The sequence below is a fragment of the Eublepharis macularius genome, chromosome 2 (genome assembly GCF_028583425.1).
Source record: "Eublepharis macularius isolate TG4126 chromosome 2, MPM_Emac_v1.0, whole genome shotgun sequence".
In the NCBI taxonomy this organism is placed as follows: domain Eukaryota; kingdom Metazoa; phylum Chordata; class Lepidosauria; order Squamata; family Eublepharidae; genus Eublepharis; species Eublepharis macularius.
Genome location: NC_072791.1, coordinates 73195967 through 73210353, shown reverse-complemented (window position 1 = coordinate 73210353; position 14387 = coordinate 73195967). Strand labels below are relative to the sequence as shown.

General features: G+C 41.1%; 1 protein-coding gene across 1 annotated transcript in view; it reads left to right on the top strand.

Moving 5' to 3' along the window:
• SMOC1 (SPARC related modular calcium binding 1) overlaps positions 1-14387 on the top strand; it is a 153004-nt gene that overhangs the window by 15205 nt on the left and 123412 nt on the right. Inside the window, exon 2 of the mRNA XM_054969947.1 lies at positions 11626-11797. Within this exon, the coding sequence (XP_054825922.1) occupies positions 11626-11797 (172 nt within the window). The remainder of the gene's footprint in view (positions 1-11625; positions 11798-14387) is intronic.

The following is a 14387-nucleotide window of genomic DNA, read 5'->3' as shown; positions in this document are numbered from 1 at the left end:
TGCAACATTTATGTGTAGCAACGTTTTTTTGGGGGGGGGGGAATATGAAGATGTGCATCATTCGACACTTCCCCCGGAAAAAGCGATGAGGAATCAATTTTTATCCTGTTAAAAATTCCGCATGATGGACTTTGAGCCGATGAAATGTGCGAAACAAAAGCCTAATGTGGAATTGGGGAGAAGTGGATTCGTAGGACTCCACCAAGGCATGACTGCTCAGAAAGTCCGATCAAAATTGATCATGCGGAATCCCCCTGTATTCCTCCATTTTCTTAAGTGGGCTGGATAGCTAAGAGGGACAGGGTCATTGTGGTTATGGCACTCAGGTAGCGGAAAGCACTCCCCAATACACATCTACTCAACTGGTGTTCTCAGTATTTTAATAGTAAACAGCTTTGAGAACTAAGAATTGGATGACATAGCAAGATAGGAATAATGAGAACAAATCCATGAATAAGTGTGAAATTCACCCCTTTCCTTGATCCTTACTGAACTATTAGCATTGCCAGGTCAAAATGTTTTAGTGAAAATAGAAGCCTCTTCCTTTCAGGTAGGCCTGCCAGGCCTCCTGCTATGATGGGAGTGCTTCTGTTGGCAGCCTGCTTTGTCTGCCACTGCTCCGAGGATCAGATGGAGGGAAAGACCCCCCCATGATGTTGGCTGTATCACTACATCATTTCAGGGGAGATCCCAGATGTGATGCAGGGTAGCTCTAGGAATTACCAGAAACTCTATGGTTTTACCATAGAGCCATAGACCCTATGTCACTTCTGGGTTTTCCTAGAAGAGACATAGTGATGTAGGCTAAGTGCCTCCCCCCCATTTTCCCACTCCCAACCTTCCTGCTGGTTTACAGGTTCACCCTGGCAATCCTACTTTCAAGGCTCAGATTTAGTGATACTGTCCTGGGTTCCCTGTCTGCTCACTTTTATATAGGGTTACCAGATCTCCCACTAAAGGATCTCCTGAGAGCAGCAGCACCCCCCCCCCACTGCCCCTAGTAGGCTGGCAGGGGAAAAATAAAGCAAAAATTGCTTTACAGTGATGGCATGATGTCACTTCCTGGACACAACTGGAAGTGACATTATGCTGCTCTAAGATTTAGCAGAAACTCTGTGTTAAAACCATAGTGTTTATGTTGAAACCTACAGCAATGCAATGTCACTTCTGAGTTTGCCCTGAAAATGATGTCATGCTGTTGACGAAATGGCACCTCTCCCATATTCTTGCCTACCTCCAATCTCCCACCAGGGGTTACCCACCAGCTGGCAACCCTACTTACATATCATTGATAGTTCATAAACCAGTGAGTCCTTAGTCCTTACACAACAATTTGTCATGTCCTCTTTTCTTGACTACTCCTCTCTTCAATGTCAGGGCTCTCCTACTCATAGTTTTCTTGAGTTTCTGTTCAGGCCCTTGCTCTTCAGCAACCTTGTCTCTTGACTGGTTTTCTTAGAAATAATTTTGTCCTCCCTAATAACATATCTTTCTATCAGATCTTAAGCAGTGTGAATACCCTCTCTCATTCTCATGAGACCAACTTGATAGCAACAAACCAACCAACTTTATAGCAATCACATAACACACTGACAAATTACCTCCTCTCAGCTCCAATACATGACATCGATAGCTGAATCCTACTGTGACCTGATTGGCTTATTGCCAAAACAAGATGACACCTGATTGGTTCTCTAAAGAGTCATGCTCATTGGCTACATTCAGATAAAGGAAAGCTACTTCATATCAACCTAAGCAAGTTGTGCTTCCTTTTCCGGGTTATTTGGCTATAACATTTGATAGAATACAGAGAATTGAACAAATGTTGTTGTATTACATTCTTGATTAAATTATCTTTCCATTGATATATAATCTTATGGTATTACTCCAAAAAAAGGTGGTGTTATGAGCCATCAAACCTCAAAAATGCACTTTTTCTAAAAGGTTTCCACAATGTATTGTCGAAGGCTTTCACGGCCGGAGAACGATGGTTGTTGTGGGTTTTCCGGGCTGTATTGCCGTGGTCTTGGCATTGTAGTTCCCGACGTTTCGCCAGCAGCTGTGGCTGGCATCTTCAGAGGTGTAGCACCAAAAGACAGAGTATTTTTTGGCGTCTTTTGGTGCTACACCTCTGAAGATGCCAGCCACAGCTGCTGGCGAAACGTCAGGAACTACAATGCCAAGACCACGGCAATACAGCCCGGAAAACCCACAACAACCATCGGTTTCCACAATTTTGGCCGCTAGTGTACAGTAAACAAACGTGTGAATGGATGGAGTTCTAAAATGGTGGAATAGAAACAGTGCCATTATGTGAGAGCAGGAGGGGGAATAAACTTGTAGCTTATTTCAGAGATAGGACTCAAGAAGTTATCTCTTAGTATGTGTTTCTTCGTGTGCATACTACAAGGGTTTCTGTAGACCTGTGTCTTGAAAACATTGGTACATGTTGTTTTTAACTTCCTAATATGTCCTTCAAATTTCAAAGTTTTTAAAACAAAGCTATTTGGAAAATTGAAGTTTAAAAGGCTCTTATTGAAAAATGACCACCACTCCTCCAGTTTTTGGTCTAAAGTTCTTTAGAGCCCAATGTTTTCAGTTGTAATTCCACTTAAAACAAGTATTAGCCTTTGTACAATTGCTGCTAGCTTATAATCATTTCATTTCATTTTGTAGAAAAAGAGCTGGAGGAACTCATTAGCATAACTCATTAGCATATGCCATGCTCCTTGCCATCACTGGAAGTGTGTCATTAGTATAACTGATTTGCATATGCCACACCCCCTGACATCACCTATTCTGGCTGTTTTGGACCCAATCCTGGGTCGAATCCACATTCACCCATTACCCGCATGTTTATCGGATATCTTCCGTTTGCCTCCAATCCGCAATTTTTTCCTTTTCGTTCACATTCCTGCTTCCAATCCGTCTTTCTCGCGCGTCCCTCCGGTCACACGGCCGCTCGAAAACAGCTTTTTTGGGCGGGACCTTTTTTTCCCGCCCATTTAAAAAAATTTTTTTGAGCGCACTTTTCCGTTATTTCGATCTTGCCTTATAAAGAAACATCATTGAAGATAATGATGCCTCTCTTTCTCCCACTGACAGCACTGATGGCTCTCTCCCGTTTCTTTTTTGGAAATTTCGAAGCATGTGGGAAGCTTTCATGGGCATTTCCTATGCAGGACAGTTCAGTGCCTGAATTTTACTGATGTTTCACTTCCTTGGAGTGTCATTATTTCGGTATTTTGTAATTTCGATATTACAGTAATATAAAATAAAAAAAATAAAAAACAGTTAAAAAGGAAGTTTCGCAAGTCCGTTCTGAGGATGGATTCACCCCAAAATGATTTTTCAAACTACCAGATTTGATTCAGAAACAGCATAATCAATAAATCCAATGCTATGAAATCAAAAACAGTCTTTTGCAGACTACGGAGCACTTGCAAGTTGAATCAGCCAATAGGAACTCTCGGAACGGCCGGAGAGACAGGAAGGGGGGTGGTTTTTAAAAAAACCGCGTAAATTGCGCATTGGCCCATTCACGGCCACCGTGAAACTCCCGTGGAAAACCTGTGACCACATATTCGGGAGAAATGTGAATGAAATGCGTCTGTTTAATGAGGTAATGTGACCGGCTCTCGGGATTGCGTGGGGAACGCGGGGAACATGCGACTTAGAATGAATAATGTGGATTCGACCCTGGCCATTCAGGATTGCCCAAAATGGCAAAGGGGCTGAAAATGGCTGAAAAGGGGCCCCAAATGGTCAGGATTGGGCTGCTGATGAGCGGGAGAGTGATCCACCACCTGTCAGCGGCCTGATCTGTGCCGTTTCGGCCCCAATCCGGGCTGAAATGGGCCCAAAATGGCTGAGAGTCAGGTGGGCAGGGCCACCTGACATGTGACCTCTTTGGGCAACTGCCGGAACTGCATTCCTGTGCATTCCCCCTTGAAATGAGCCCTGCTTATAATCATACATTACATTGTACTTTCCCCATTGCTAATTTTACTGTTTGATTTTCCAGGCCTTCCAAATTATGAGTGTCAGCTGGATAATGTTTTCTCTCATTCTGTAGTTCATTTTTCTGTTCTAAAGTGAATCCAAATCTACATCTGAGGAACTTGGCATTCTCTTCTAGCTGGCTCTATAGGAATAACAATCTATGTCCCATATCAGGTACTTCTAGGATTTAATTCTACTTCATTGGCTGGTGAGAGAAAAGTATATTAAAAAATTGCCATTGGTGCAACACCATTACATCAGGTTGGGGGAAACCTGGAAGTGATGTTACTCCACTCTATGAACCTTTTACTGAAATCTGTGGTTTCGGTGAAGAGTTTCTGGTGATACTTAGAGTGAAGTGACATTTACAGGTTTCCCTGATGGTTAGGGTTGCAAGGTCCCTATAATTTCCCAGCAGGAGGTGGGGCTGGTTCTCATGCACGCGCTTCCAGTGTCAGCATGATGTCCTCGCTTCTGGAAGTGATGATATTGTGCTGACATTGGGCATGCTCCATGCTTTGTCCTTGTGCAGGTGGCGGGCATGCTTCCACTCTTCGCAGGGACCAGTTTGGCCCCCAAAGGGATGAATTGGCCTTGCGCAAAGTGTGGGAGCATGGCCGCTGCTGGCACAATGCCATCGCTTCAGGAAGTGATGTTGTTGCACCCTGCTGGGAGAGTGTCTACTGTGTGTTTGCCCAAGTTGCCTGCCAGTGGTAGGTGATTGCTGGGCGGTTTACCACCTCTCTCCGGGAGATTGCCAGCTACCAATGGGAAACTACTGATGGTGCCTCCTCCTATGTCCCCAATTCTTGTTGGTTGCCAGCCGCTGGTTGCAGGAATCCCTGGGAAATTGCCTAAAACTGGCAGGCACCTGGGGACTGTAGAGCTTCCCAGTGGGTTCATAAAGGTATCAAGAATTACATTTTGCCTTGGAGGACCAGTAAGGCTAGGACTGACTTGTGAAAGGTAAGAGGATAAAATTGGGGTAGAAGTAGTGGGAGAAGTCCGAATTATGTTTGTGATTGTAGGACAGGGTAAACCTCAGAAGTAGGTTCATTATAGTAACTTTGTCTCATTGTCCTCTCTATCCTATTCTTAACTATGAGTTTCCAGTACAGGAACCCATGTTATTTCATATTGTATAATATTGCTAAGTATCTTGAGCCCCAAGGGTAATGCAAGAGATACATTTTTGTTCTTTCCTCTCCCTGTTGTCAGAAAGTACTCAAGGACTTTGGTGCCCACAAGGAGTCAAACTGAATTTTTGTCGTCTCCACAGAACAATAAATATTTCGTTGGTGGTCTCTCATGCAAAATTTAAAACATGTGCTGTGCTGTTACCTTTGTGATTTTGAATAGACTGTGATTAGCGTGGGTGCAGCTCAGTGAACAAACTATGGTGGATTTCAAAATATTTCCTTAACTGGCTGAGGATGTATGGCTTCCTGCCTCAAGTTGTGGCATGATTAGATCTTCTGCATCGTTGTCATACAATCCTTTGGAACCTTAAATTCAGGTGAAATCTGCTGCTCCTAAACTTAGCCAGTTACCTCTCTTGGGATATGAAGTCCCAAGACTGCATCAATATATTCAGTTGCAGATAAAAAAGATAGTTGTGAAATGCAAGACATCTTCCATCGGGACTTTGGGCTAGGAAACGCCCCAGGGCACTTGCTGTATACTGGCACTCTCCATGGTGCATGACAGAAGGAAAGGAATGCCACATCCTGTGGAGAGAAAGAAACGTCAAAACTGAGCAATTTCACTCTGTCTTAATCTTTAGTCAGTAGCCTTTGTGTCTAACTACAATGAATTTAAAGTTTTTTTTTTTAAAGTATGTAGTCATACTTGCATAGCATGGGAAGAAGATGCAGAATAAAATTCCCAATGATGTTTGCATTTTTCAGTTCTGACTTATTGCACAATTTGCCTTCACAAATTTAATCTGTTGCTGTAGTCCTGGAGGTGAGGTAGCTAGTTAATATATTATGGGAGCCTCCAGTGATGTAAGTCCAGGGCTTTTTTTCAGCTGGAACGTGGTGGAATGGAGTTCCAGAACCTCTTGAAAATGGTCACATGGCTGGTGGCCCTGCCCCTGATCTCCAGACAGAGGAGAGTTTAGATTGCCCTCCGCGCCGTGCCCTGAGGGCAACCCACTGAGTTCCACCACCTATTTTCCCAGAAAAAAAACCCTGTGTAAGTCTGTCCTTACAGGTGTGTCTGCCCTCTCTCTCTCTGTGTTTTCATTTCATGAGCTTTTCCAGCTAAGAACCTACTTCATGTCATGAACGTTAGGACTCTCTGCTGATATTTTTTGCAATAGTCTGACACATATATGATTTCTGAATTTGTCCCCCAAAGTTTTCAGGGATCCAGAAGAAGCTGCAACTTTTGTGGCTTAACTTTTGATGAAAATTAGTTACGGTACAAGGGCTAATAAGTGTATCTTATAATAATGTTAACAGGCTCACATTCACTTGAAATTCAGGCTTCAAAATTCATATGAAAGCCCCCTGATGATCCATTGGGCTCCAGTGTGACTAAGAAGCAATATACGGAAGCAGTCTCTGCAGATAGAACCTAATTAGATCTATTTATTTCTGCGTCCTGTTGAAGGAGTAAGCCGATAGTGTCCAAGGGCATGATTTTCTTTTGTGTTTTCCTTTTTATATTTTATTTTGATTTTACTCTATATACAACAGAGGTATAGGTAGTCCCCTATGCAAGCACTGAGTCATTACTGACCCATGGGGGGACATCGCGTAAGAGCCTCGTGGCGCAGAGTGGTAAGTGGCAGTACTGCAGCCCAAGCTCTGCTCACGACCTGAGTTTGATCCTGGTGGAAGCTGGGTTCAAGTAGCCGGCTCAAGGTTGACTCGGCCTTCCATCCTTCCGAGGTTGGTAAAATGAGTACCCAGTTTCCTGGGGGTAAAGTGTAGATGACTGGGGAAGGCAATGACAAACCACCCCATAACAAAAGTCTGCCAAGAAAATGTCGTGATGCAATGTCTCCCCATGGGTCAGTAATGGCTCAGTGCTTGCACAGGGGACTACCTTTACCTATATGCAGCAGAAAAGAAAAACATACTCTGAAACATGAAACACATACAGGCCAAATCCACACGCACTCACCATCTGCTTATCTTGCGCAGTCATGGCAGTTGGGTTCATTCCGCTACCATGCTGTGCATCATCACATTCACCCTCCCAGTGTGTCTTCATGGCGCAATCAGTTCTCCACACGCCACTGAGTAAAGCGTTATAGTGGGCAGTTCCCTCCTCCATCATCAGCGCTGACGGTGCACGTCACGTCCCCCCCTTTTTTAAAAAATAAAATAAAATTAATTTTGCGCTATACCAATATTCCAACTTTTAAGAAATGGCAAGGTCCCCTCCCCCTCAACTTTGATTGGTCCATTTTTTGCTCGTCACAGACCACTTTCTAACAATTGGCTGCTTGTTATGGCGGGCAAATTTTAAAATAATTTGTCACATTAAAACATTCTCCGGAAACCCTGTTGCTCACAAAGTAGGTTTTCCAGTATACCGACCTTTCTTTATTGTGCAAATGCACTATGAAAGCCCATTTTTTTAAAAAAAGGGCCGGGCAAAAACAGATTTCTGCCATTATCACGTGGTACTGAAAGGAGGCGCAATTGTGGCGCAGTGATGGCGGGGAACACGCGGAATGGGAAAATGTGTGAGTATCTGCTTGAACAGTGCCACGGTTGCAAAAAAGGTGCGGAAACAAAAAGGAAGTGTGGATTCGGCCACAATAAAGATAGTTTAATATAATTTTACAACAGACTCATGAGTCACCAGATCATTCCAAATTTGTCCCAATTTATAAATATCCCAGCGCCTTTGGAAAGAAGTGTTGGTTTACAGACACTTGCAAAAGCAAGTTGAAATGCTTTTATCCTATAAAGTGACCATTTGTTTGCCCAAGGTAATGAAAGTACATAGTTAAGAAAAAAACTCTCAGGATACCAAGGAATTGTCCTAACAGCTTTTATCGATAATGCCAAAGCAACAGTCTCCCAAAATTCTTGGTTACTTCTGCCTTACAAAGCAAAGAGTCACGATCTTGATTCTGATGAAACCTTGCCGAATGCCAAGGCAATACATTTGTTGTATTTATTATAAATACAATATATTATCCATACAATATTATATATACATTCAATATATTATATACATAATATATACATACACACATATATTATAAAACAATAAATATAACAATTTAATTGATGTCTTTGAAGAACATACTGATTGAAAAAGATATACCATGTAAAATTACAAATTGCCACACATGATCATTGACTGCATATCTTAATGCTTTAGTCCATTTTAGTTTGCCTTTCTCAATCTCTTAAAATTGTTCCCTCTTACAATTTAAAAATCAAAACAAAACAAAAAACCCCCATCTTGACCTAGAGACATTGAAAAACTTTTTTTATTATTATAACTCCTTGAAACGTCATTGAAAGTTATCACATTATTCCATGTTAAATCTTTTTAGCATCCAAGCCCACTTTCTTCGAATTCTTGATGTTTATTGAGTCTAAAATTTCATATATCTCCTTTCTCTTAGTGCTGTTGTCAAATGCAACAAGTTGTGTGTAAATGCTTACTGAATATTCTATTCTGCATTGCCAAAGTTCTCAGTTATTGCATTGTCATGTATAAAAAAACCTCTATCAATAATGGTATTTTTATAAAGTTAAGCATCAGGGGCAGGGTCATGCAGGGCTTTGGGCAAAGGTGTGATGTCACTTCTTGGGAATGGCTGCTCATGAAGGATTAAGTTATAACTCAGGAAGATGAGTATGGCAATAAAAGAGTTCTGATAAGCATGCTTTAAACATGCGAACAGAACTCTGCTGCAATGTGTCTAGTCATTTAGAGATGCACTCTTTCTCCACTTGCAAACTGAAAAGAAAACAAAACTAGCAAGCACAGTGTACTTTTAGCACCAAGAGAAAGAGTTGCAGTGTGATTTGCATATAAAAGCCACACACACCCTTTGTATCATTTGACTGTCATGGTATGTTTCACCAAAAATGGAGCAGACAAAATTTTTATCCTTCTTCTTAGATGCTTGGGGATGTACATGGTGTCCCCTCTTCCATTTTATCCTTGCAACACTTCTATGGGGGAGGTTAGGTCAAGACAGCATGACTGTCCCAAGGTCATTTAGTGAGCTTTCAGGAATGATTGGGATTTTGATGTCCCCAGTCATATTCCAACAGTGGTTCTTGTATTATAGTTGTAATATAGTTTTCTTGCTAAAATGACATTTAGTTCAAGTTTAAAGATTTTTCTGCAGGGAAGCTTTTTGGGCATTGATTACAGGTTAGGAAAGGCTTGCGCAAATCATTTAGCTGTAATGATGAGTGCAAGTGGTAGACTACAGCGAATGACCATCAAACACCATTTTCCTTTTGAGAACTGACAGACCCTTCCCCTGTCAAGCCCTGACAGATGTTGAGCAGTGCCAAGGAATCTGCTTTTTCTCACAGACATTAAAAGTTTTTAAATCAGTGTTTGTTGTGCTTTGTCAGCAGTGGTGCTGAGGTGTGGACAGACAAATCAAATGCTCCTGGGTTGGCAAATTTAGGTTTATTTCAATCTCTTTTATCTCTCCTCTTTACTCTTCCCAAGTCAGAGGCTGGAATTATTCCTGGAGATGCTTATGAACGTGCACCTGTGTAAGTCCATGTTCAAAAACATGGGATTTAACTTTCTTGGACTGGAATACTCTTGGAAGACTTTACCTCTTCCAGGAATTGTACACAGATGTGTGATTTTTTAAAATATATATGGACTAATATAAAACTCTTGACTAGGCTCATAATTATCTTATAATAAATGCTGTGTTACAGAGAGAGCCCAAACAGCTACATGCTGCAAGATGTCGTGATCCTCAATGGGTAAATGGTAAGACCTATTATACCCTGCCAAGGTCTATCCCTTCCACACACCGCACCTTCCCCAGGCTCCGCCTCCAAGATCTCCAGGAATTTCCCAAGCCATACCTTGCAACCTTAGGAATGGTGGAAGGTAGGATGTGTGTCATAGAAGGTGCTGGCATATTTCCTGCTTCTTGCCTGTTTAGAGGATGATGTGTGTGTGGGGTGTGTGTGTGTGCTGAAGCTAATTCTGCAATTCATGTAAGCTTTTGAACCCTGGCTAGATCTTTTTCTGGCACCAATCAGGTACTAGGTATTTCAGACTGTTTCATTGTTACGTTTTACATTTTTATGAGTTTCCTCGTTTGCTTTAAATCAACTGCTTGTTGTAGCAGAACTAAACAGAAGTCCAGCACCACCTTCAAAGGCTAAGATCATTTATTTCAGCATGATCTGTGCCCTATGTGGTGCCAAGGCTCGTAAGCCTTAAAACAATAAAGTTGTGGCCTTTTTAAAACTCCAGCAAGTTGTCTTGCGTCTTTTGTTACCTTGCCATCACCCCTCACCCCCTTGGAGTTGGGCCTGCAAACACACATTAAACCTGGCAAATCTGTTGTGTGTATTTACTTAGGCAAGCAAGGTACTGCATGTCAGATCAAGTGGAATGGGGGAACAATGATAAAGAAGTGTGGGCCTTGCATGTTTTCTCCCTCCTCTTCTTGAATCTTTTTCAAAGCTGTTTGTCAGCATATGAAATTGTTTTTTAGTGGAGTACACTTTAACATATCTTTTTTTTTTAAGTGGAAAAAGGGGTATTTAATTTAATATGCCAAGATACATGTTTCAGAATGTTAAAGACCAGGCTAATAAGCCTAGAATTTGAGACAGTTGGATTTTAACAGCTTTGTACTCAAAAAGTAACCAAGGTGATTATTTCAACAATAACTTGTTCACTTGCTGTTGATGAACATGTGATAGGTACTCCATTTCCAAGCCTTGTTATCTCAGTTTGTTCCCTGTTTATCATGAGGGTGGAGTGTGCATAAGCGACATCGTACACTTCCGGTATGTCTGCTGCCTCTTGCGTGTTCACATTTCATGTCAGTGAGTGCCATTCCTCTATATGAAAATTTCCATTTGCCATTAGGCAAAATATGGGAAGATGTAAACTTGGACATACCTACGTATGAAATATATGAAACCGAAGTGAATTCTTCAGTTCCAAACTGCAAATTTTGATGGTGAATCATCTCTGAATGTATGAAAATTCATGTAATTAAGTCTAGTAAAACTTGATTGGGTCACGAAACGGTTGATATACAACAGGCAAGCTTGATCTCAAACTTAGTTTCTGGAATTCAAATTAAAAAATCTTAGAAGCTGGTAAGACTTTGCAAAGATATTATTTCTGCTCTGGCAAGAGTAATTAATACCATCCAAATAAATGGATAACATTGTCTTGAAACTGGCTCTTTGTGGCTAGTCAGAGAGCATTAGTTGGTACTCCCTGAACTAGCAAGTGGTTACATGTGAGGACATGAGAAGTGTTGAGTTCCAGGATGTAAAGAAAGTTGGAATATGCAAACACAATACAACCATAGTGGTAGAGAAATACAAAAAACAAAATGCTTAAGAACTCCTTTTTAAAAAAATTACAATTTGAAATATGGAACATTTTTTTCTTCCTTTCTGTTTTCACCTTCTTTAGTTTTTAATAAGCGACCGTGACAGAGACCCACAGTGTAACCTCCACTGCTCCAGATCCCAGACCAAGCCCCTCTGTGCCTCCGATGGTAGGGCATATGAGTCAATGTGCGACTACCAGAGAGCAAAATGCAGGGACTCGAGCCTGAGTGTGGTTCATCGAGGCAGATGCAAAGGTAAGGGAATGAAAGATGGTTCTCATGACATGGGCTGGGAATGCTGTTTTTTAAATCCTAAATAGATTCAGGCATTAAATGAGGGAGGAACCTTGAAAATGTCAACTTCACTCAAGTAATGCTATCTAAATGCCCTAATAAATAGATTGATCCCCCCTTGAGTAATCATTTGACTGGTCAGAATGATGTGATCAGTTGAGTGATCCAATATTATGATACAACTAGTTGAGAACTATGGAAAGATTAATTGATTTGAAACCTAGGCTAATTATAAAAATGTTTTCACTGTTGTTATGAAACAATTAAATTAACTTTTGAAATATTACAGTGGATAATTGTAAATTTTAAGAATGTTAAGGCAAGATTTCTATCAATGTAAATGATTCACTGAACTGTTCTTTTCATTGGCTTTTATCCTAGAATGCCCGAGTCATCCTACATTTCCAACATTAAAAAAAAACACCCTGGAAATGAAAAATCCCATGGTAACAGCATTTTATTAAAGCCTATTTTTAAAAGAAGTGAGTTGCATGAAGGAGAGATCCCCCAATTTCCTCCCCACCCAAAGTGGATAGCAGTCTAGACTCTCCTGTTTGGAGATTCCTGCAGTTATAGTAGATGACAGGTTAAGAAAAAACGTTGCTGGTGTCTTTGTCTTTTGAAAGGCTAGAGGGTAAGCAGTTCATTTTAACAAAATACAACACAATGAAATAAAATAGATAAGCTGCAGCCTGGGCAGTGACATTCTTGATGTTATGGAATACTTAATAATGTTTGGCTGTGGTTGTACAATGGGCAGTCAGCTATGTTAACCCAAAAGGCAGCGAATTTAAACACTACTTTTAGTTTCAAAATACCTTAAGTCTGCTAGTAGGTTACATTTATGGAACTGGGTTTCAAAAGGATAGAAAGGAATGCTTACTTAAATTTATGTTGGAGTAGGTCACAGTTTGCCTGAATGTCAGAGTGTCTACTATATGATACATGCAACAATATCCCGATAAGGATAAATCAAACAACCAAGGAAAAACAGTCTCCCACAGGAAAAGTGTTTTTGCCATATATCAAAGGAATCACTGATCAGATGGGAAAGCTTATGAAAAAGCACAACCTTCAAGCAGTATTCAGACCCACCAGAAAAATACAACAAATGCTACGATCAGCAAAAGACAGTAGAGACCCCCTCACCTCTGCAGGAGTGTATCATATACCCTGCAGCTGTGGACAAGTTTACATCGGGACCACACAGCGTAGCATCCAGACAAGAATAAAAGAACATGAAAGACACTGCAGACTTGGCCATCTGGAAAAATCAGCAGTGGCTGAACATAGTCGAACTCAAACAGGACACAGTATCCTATTCCAGGATGCTAAAATACCGGACAACACTTCTAACTACTTCGTCAGATTGCACAGGGAAGCCATTGAAATTCATAAGCATAAGCACAATTTCGACAGGAAAGAAGAGACTTTAAGAATGAATAGAGCATGGTTTCCAGTTCTGAAAAACACCAGGCTAACAAAATACTCTATACCCTACAATAGCCCTGCAGAGAAGATTAGCATATCAAGCACCAATCCATACGCAAAAGAACCTCCTCAGGATACAGTGAAGCCTCCCCCCATTAGCATTCCACACCCCGGGAAACTCTTACAGGATGACTCAGCCCAACCCCAACATCCTGAGTAGATATAAATGACCTGCCAACATCTTTTCCACACTATGACACTGAGAGATCTCTGTCTTTTGGTGCTACACCTCTGAAGATGTCAGTCACAGCTGCTGGCGAAACGTCAGGAACTACAATGCCAAGACCACGGCTATAGAGCCCGGAAAATCCACAACAAGCATCGTTCTCCGGCCGTGAAAGCCTTCGACAATATTATTTTGTAAGTTTGTAGCTTGGCGAATTGAGAAGATTTGAGGTCCATATAAACTTCCATTGACCGTTTGAGTTCAGATTTGTGCACTTCTGCTGCCATTTAACTTGGCATGTTGTAACTTTATAGTTACAGGTAAGGAGGATTGCATTGTAAATTTTTGAAATTAAGCCTTTATGAACTGGCATTGGCTTATCTAAGATTTGCTCAAATTCTGATTTAGGTTTGGCAAGTATGTCAGTTGTTTTAATCTGTGTGGTCATGTGTTTGAGCTGTAGATAATAGTACCATGGGATTTTTTTTGTATTTTCCTTTCTAGTTCTAATTTTTCAAGAATCCCTTTATCCGTAACAATATCTATCAAACGCATGACAGTCTGATGATTCCAGAGTTCTCTAGAGGCTAGATTCTGACCAGGTGGAAACCAAATTTGAGCTGTGAATGTGGAAAATCAGAATATTTCTGGCACTAATTTGCTTCTATGAATATCCTGTGCTTTAAGTGTGGATGCCAGGATGGTATTTTGGTTGATTGTCAGGGGACGTAAATTCGCTTTACTCCAGATCAGCTCTTTTAGGGATAGAGGGCGATGGAGTGGTCGTAGTGTTTTGATCCAATCCAGATGATTACCCATCTGCAGCATCAGCATTATGTTTGCTATTTTTATTGAAGCCTCCATCTGTTTTTTTTTAGCTTCAGAGTGGAAAAT